General features: G+C 44.9%; 1 protein-coding gene across 1 annotated transcript; it reads right to left on the reverse strand.

The window, feature by feature from the left end:
* Window positions 1-916: 916 nt before the first annotated feature.
* Window positions 917-4,329, reverse strand: LOC129851265 (UPF0390 protein zgc136864-like). Its single transcript, XM_055917684.1, has 3 exons — window positions 4,198-4,329; window positions 3,149-3,204; window positions 917-1,666 (listed from the first exon to the last, which is right to left on the reverse strand). Exons 1-3 carry the CDS (start codon window positions 4,277-4,279, stop codon window positions 1,502-1,504), a joined length of 303 nt encoding a protein of 100 aa, XP_055773659.1. The 5' UTR covers window positions 4,280-4,329; the 3' UTR covers window positions 917-1,501.
* Between the last annotated feature and the right edge of the window lie 2,525 nt (window positions 4,330-6,854).

Below are 6,854 nucleotides of genomic sequence, written 5' to 3' on the forward strand. Positions count from 1 at the left end.
GGGCTACACACAAAACACCTGACACAGCCATACACAGGTCTGGATAGGGCTACACACAAAACACCTGACACAGCCATACACAGGCCTGGATAGGGCTACACACACAACACCTGACACAGCCATACACAGGTCTGGATAGGGCTACACACACAACACCTGACACAGCCATACACAGGTCTGGATAGGGCTACACACAAAACACCTGACACAGCCATACACAGGTCTGGATAGGGCTACACACAACACCTGACACAGCCATACACAGGTCTGGATAGGGCTGCACACAAAACACCTGACACAGCCATACACAGGTCTGGATAGGGCTACACACAAAACACCTGACACAGCCATACACAGGCCTGGATAGGGCTACACACAAAACACCTGACACAGCCATACACAGGTCTGGATAGGGCTACACACAAAACACCTGACACAGCCATACACAGGTCTGGATAGGGCTACACACAAAACACCTGACACAGCAATACACAGGTCTGGATAGGGCTACACACAAAACACCTGACACAGCAATACACAGGTCTGGATAGGGCTACACACAAAACACCTGACACAGCAATACACAGGTCTGGATAGGGCTACACACAACACCTGACACAGCCATACACAGGCCTGGATAGGGCTACACACAAAACACCTGACACAGCCATACACAGGCCTGGATAGGGCTACACACAAAACACCTGACACAGCCATACACAGGCCTGGATAGGACTACACACAAAACACCTGACACAGCCATACACAGGTCTGGATAGGGCTACACACAAAACACCTGACACAGCCATACACAGGTCTGGATAGGACTACACACAAAACACCTGACACAGCCATACACAGGTCTGGATGGGGCTACACACGCCCATACAAGACAAAAGAACTCTGTTGCGTTACAAAATGTCCACAGCTTTTTATTCACGCCCTTTGCATTGGAATACAGTATATGGGAGAAACTAGTGTCTCAGTTCTGAAGACAGTGCAACACAAGACAAGAATCACACAAAAAATGCTCGATGGCCCCTTCAATATACACGACAGAGATCACAAATGTAGACCGTTGACTATCTAGGGTGCATCTCAATATTCTTCTGTGGCATCCTCACGTTCCTCGTCGCCTTTCCTTGTCTCCTCGAGGCGATAGCAAGCAGCCAAGTCTACCAGTAAACTCACCAAAACTGACTACTATAGCACCATCTATTGGAGACTTGGATATTACACTCCTCAGCCGTCAATAGAGGTATATGACTTCATGTCAGTCCATTCACCTAGCAGTAGTGCCAAACACATTGTATGCGTTCCAAATGCCACCCTACTCAATATACAGTGCACTACTTTAGACAGTGCACTACTTTAGAGCCGTATGGGCCCCCGTTCAAAAAGTACAACACTATATAGGGAATAGGGTGCCATTTGGGAGCCATAATTAACTTCTATCTAGCACAGCGAAACCAGTCAGAGCAGACAGACTAACAGAGTGTGTTTATTTGGAGGTGCTGGGTGCAGGGTGGCTGGGATGATTGTTTCCTTTAGAGGGGGTTGGTTTCACCTCCGCTCCCTTCACAACACTCAGCCTCTTGTGGAGTTTAGTACTGGCTCTGTGAGTCACCTCTTCCTCTATCTTGTTCCTGATCGCCACCTCCAGGCCCTGGGGGGAACAGCATGGGACATGGGATTAGGGAGCAGCCACTGAGACGCAGCCACTCAGATTCATTCATGTATGACGTACATCACTGCCTAAAAAAAAGCATTTCTAACCTCAGGACATTTCAATGGGGGACTATCCAGGAAAATACAGAAAAATAAGCACACCATGTCTAAATACATACACCATGTCTAAATACATACACCATGTCTAAATAAATACATCTGCATTGATCTGCGTTTTTGTCCGTCAAAGTACAACTCATCTCTACTTTTTCAGATGAGTCGCGTAATAAGGACAATTTCTGGGTGAAGGTTCTCTGAGAGGATTCCATCTGCAGACAGTGCTGACTATCCCAGTGCATGTTGCCTCAGATGGTATGTCCCACAGAGACAGACAGGCCGCAGTGGATTCTCCTCAGATGGTATGTCCCTCAGAGACAGACAGACTGTAGTGGATTCTCCTCAGATGGTATGTCCCACAGACAGACAGACTGTAGTGGATTCTCCTCAGATGGTATGTCCCTCAGAGACAGACAGACTGTAGTGGATTCTCCTCAGATGGTATGTTCCACAGAGACAGACAGACCGTAGTGGATTCTCCTCAGATGGTATGTCCCACAGACCGACAGACCGTAGTGGATTCTCCTCAGATGGTATGTCCCACAGAGACAGACAGACCGTAGTGGATTCTCCTCAGATGGTATGTCCCACAGAGACAGACAGACCGTAGTGGATTCTCCTCAGATGGTATGTCCCACAGACCGTAGTGGATTCTCCTCAGATGGTATGTCCCACAGACCGTAGTGGATTCTCCTCAGATGGTATGTCCCACAGACAGACAGAACGTAGTGGATTCTCCTCAGATGGTATGTCCCACAGACCGACAGACCGTAGTGGATTCTCCTCAGATGGTATGTCCCACAGACAGACAGAACGTAGTGGATTCTCTAACCTTCCCCAAAGTGTTCACTTCCCTTCATGGAGTTCAGTGTAAAAGCATAGAGTTGGTGTAGGCAGTGGTTGGAGGGCGTGTCCACCGTCCACGACGAGGAGAGAAGGGTGCAGATTCAGAATCGGGACGTAGCCAGCTGGAAGAAGTAGAAGTGTCCCTAAACCCAGGAGAGGGCTGAGACGAGAACACCACGGGAAACTGGCCACCTCCATTTCACCCTTTTACGGTTTTATAATCTTTAAGCGCCAAATGCACAAAAACCACATAGAACATCTTCATTATCAAAAGGCAGCGGGTAGAAGTCAATTAATCCACAAACATCTTAAATGACTGTTCTACGTGTGAATATGATTCTATAATCTTGAAGCCCATTCAAAACCAGTATGGGACTGGATCTTGGAAGTAAGGTGAAATGAGCGGTCACTTCCCCATCGTATACAAGTGTTAGCCCCCAGGCAGAACAGATAGATTTTAAACCCTCTCATTACTCCGTAAGGGAAAGTATGGGCTGTCCTATAGCTGCTGTCTTACCTTCTTCAACTGCTGTTGCTGTACCACTTTCACCTTCTTTGGTGCAATCGTCCTCCCTGTGAAACAACAACCAGTGAGGGTGAGATTTGTAACCAACAATAAAACCTCTCTGTAGATATTTATGGGCCCCCTTACAACAACACACCGTGGTTAAAGGGGCCAACAATAACACCTCTGTAGATATTTATTGACCCCCTTACAACAACACACCATGGTTAAAGGGGCCAACAATAAAACCTCCCTGTAGATATTTATTGACCCCCTTACAACAACACACTGTGGTTAAAGGGACCAACAATAACACCTCTCTGTAGATATTTATGGACCCCCTTACAACAACACACTGTGGTTAAAGGGGCCAACAATAACAAAGCCAACATCCCGTTTCTGTTTTGGTAAATCGTTGAGGGATGGTTCTGATGGGTTGAACTATGCTCATCGTGAGGCATTTATAAAAGTTATATTCTTCAAGAATCGATGGCTATAACCTTACTTTTAAAAGTCAAACAATGTATGTAGCAATTGCGGATTGTACTCGTAAGCCAAACAGATTCGTAACAAGTACTGTAGAAGTTTTAAGCAAAGTTTCCATTTGGAACAGCCCATAAGGGGATCAAGGTTAGCTAGTTGGCAGGGGAATAGGCCAGGCACTGTGTAATCTTTGTGTGGCTGATAATGCTATTACAAATCTCCCTATAAATAGCTATAAGCTGCCCTACAGTTCTCCTTCACACGCTGGCAACAGGGACAGTAAGTAGGCCTAAACATTGGGACAACTTTCGAATGTGTCTTGTTATGCACATGCACATGCAATGGTATGCGATGCAATTCAAAATATAGTGCTATGATGAGTTCCATTTGAGGGGGGCGCCCGCACCCTTCATAGTCTAGTTCCCACGCAGTTTTTCCAATTGAAACTGTCTCCTCACTGACCCGTGTTTGAGCCAGCATGTCTGCCGCCACACGTCGCAAATACTTTTGAGTATATATACGAAGTCCAGGCGAAATCGCTAGAATACAAGACATCAACCATATCACTCTGAACGTACCTCCTTTTCTGGGACCTTTGATTTTTTGAGGTTTCTTGGCTCCACCGGGTTGCGCTTTGAACTTCTGTTTACCTTGCGCCATCTTGCCTCGAAGCTGTTTTCACCGTATTGTTCCAGACCGGATGCAGATGGGCGTTACAACATGGCATTCTGGGATACTGGAGTACGGAGGTGTGGAAAATACGAAAATAAAGTCTCTCTGGAAGATTTTTTGAACTGAATCAATAAAATGTTTGAATTGTGCCACGTTAGATACATTACTTATTTAACATGTACCTTGACATGAAATTAATGTATAAATTAGATAGGCTATCATTGTATGTACAAAGAAATGTCCCACGACCTAAAAAGATACAACACAGACAGCTGTAATGTTTTTGTTCACTCTTTATTGTATTGTCGTGAAAGAGAAATCTCTTCTTAATTCAGGTATGCAGTTTACAGCATTATATTCATATACATATTAAAAAAAACATCAATTTTTGAACTATTTCCACATGATACAAAACTAAACCCCAGATATGAATATAAACAATAACGTAACTACACGTAGAAAGAGGCCTTCTAATCGACTACACCCCTACCCACACTAATATCACCAGCCATGCTTCCTATTGGCTTATTCACAAACACCCTGTCATCAGGACATTCTCCCGTTGGTTGAAATCTCAGAGGGAGTAGAAGTGATGATAGCGTTGCATTTGGCACTTCATTTGGCATCTTCCTCTCCCAAGACTAAACTCATTAGCCCATGTCCCGAAGTATCCACCCTTGCATACTACTTAGTATAAAGCAATTCTGCCCGTGCATACTAGATAGTATGCTAGTGTGGTTATTGGGGACGGAGAATAAGAGGGAGGGCAGAAGGTTTCCTACAAGTACACTGGGGATTTACTGCATCTTAAGATACCCTCAGTAAAGAGAGTGGGAGATATTTTACACTATTCAATATGGTGCCCTCTGTCTAGATCTAGTACGCATCCAAATGTCACCCTATTCCCTATATAGTGCACTACTTTTGACCAGAACCCTATAGGGCCCAGGTTAAAAGTAGTGCACTACAAAGGAAATAGGTTGCCATTTGGGATGCACATCTAGCCTGCAAAATAAACAGATAACCTCTGGGTGACTAACTGGCAGCTAATTCCAATTAAACATAGTCTTATCCTGACATTTTATCAGTGTGTGTGTGTCGAGGAGGCCTCTCAGTGTAGTCTAATTAACAACAGTTTTATCACTAAGAATCACGATAATAACAAAACTGATCACAGCCAAACAAGAGTAGCCTGGGTGCCAGTCTGTTCGTGCCATCATTCCACTCTTTGTCATGCCAAACAATGCCCCGGAGTACAAGGGGTGAAATGTTAACACAGAACAGCATCTAGTTTCCAGTCAACAACAAAAAAAAGTCTGATAAGTCTGTTAAGAGACAAACGGATTCTCGTACCCTTTAAAAAAAGTTTTCAGCGTAACAATCTACGGATGGCGACAAAGTTGCTACATTGTTCTCGACCGTTAAAACTCTCCCCTCTGATTTCTTCCAGTTCAGTTTCTCAAAATAAAAGACAAAGGAACCCAAAAACACAACAGTGGTGTTTGATTCTAGACCCTTATGTGGTTTGACAGCCAACAGCATCGTTGTGAGAGGAAGGGAGAGAGAGGGGTAAGTTTGACAGGGAGAGGTTGGGGATGGAGGGGTCTCTTTTCTACTGGGATTCTAGAAAGTGGAACAGTTATGACACTATGGATTCTAGAATTCAAAATAATGTATTATTTTTTTGACAGGAAAGTAGATAGATAAGAATGCCTGGTGTGGACCAGAAACGGTCCAATGGGTGAGGAGGAGGTGTGGTGTATTTAGAGATCAGAGGTTTCTGAATGAGGGATGATGGAGTAGTAGAGTAGTGGATTTGGGGATGTATTTCACCTTTGACCTTTCAGACTTGCCTGACAACTCAAACTACTGTACATTCCCCCTCTGCTCTATGTTGGCTACATAGTTCAGTCAGACTGCCATCGTTGAAGTAGTTTGTGGTGACGTCAAAATGAGGGGTGTTGTAAAAAACAAGTCATCAGCGATTGGATCATCTCTAACCAATCAGAGTATCAAAGCCAATGACGATTTTTCAAAATGCCGCCTTTCTGGTCCAAACTATCGGTTTCTGGGACCAATCAGAATGGTTAGAATGTGTTTGCGTTCTAGAAATCTTCGGGGGGTATACTCAGATCCAGTCTCATTGCGGAGAAGAAACTAACGTCCGTGGGCGTGGCCTAGCGTTTCACTAGAGCAAGGAGTTTGGGTAGCCAGGCAACTTTCAGATCTCCTCTTGCATTTTGAGGGGAGGGGGGGTTAAAGGGCTACGTTCCTCCCTGTTAGCCTGCTGTCCTGGGACCTGTCCCAAATTACAACCTATTATTCCCTCTATTGTGCACTACTTATGACCAAAGCTCTGGTCAAAAGCAGTGCACCATATAGCTAATAGGATGCCATTGGGGACGCCTGTCCTGTGGTGTGTGTGAGCGGGGGTGCTGGTGGTGTAAGGCATGGAGCAGTGCAGGCCCCTGTGACATTCACTACATCATAGAAATACAATCTCTAGAACAAACAGCTGCATTCCACATTCCGTTCAATTGTTGTTTAAAGCCGAGACTTCCAT

This window comes from Salvelinus fontinalis, chromosome 3 (assembly GCF_029448725.1).
Source record: "Salvelinus fontinalis isolate EN_2023a chromosome 3, ASM2944872v1, whole genome shotgun sequence".
Lineage (NCBI taxonomy): Eukaryota > Metazoa > Chordata > Actinopteri > Salmoniformes > Salmonidae > Salvelinus > Salvelinus fontinalis.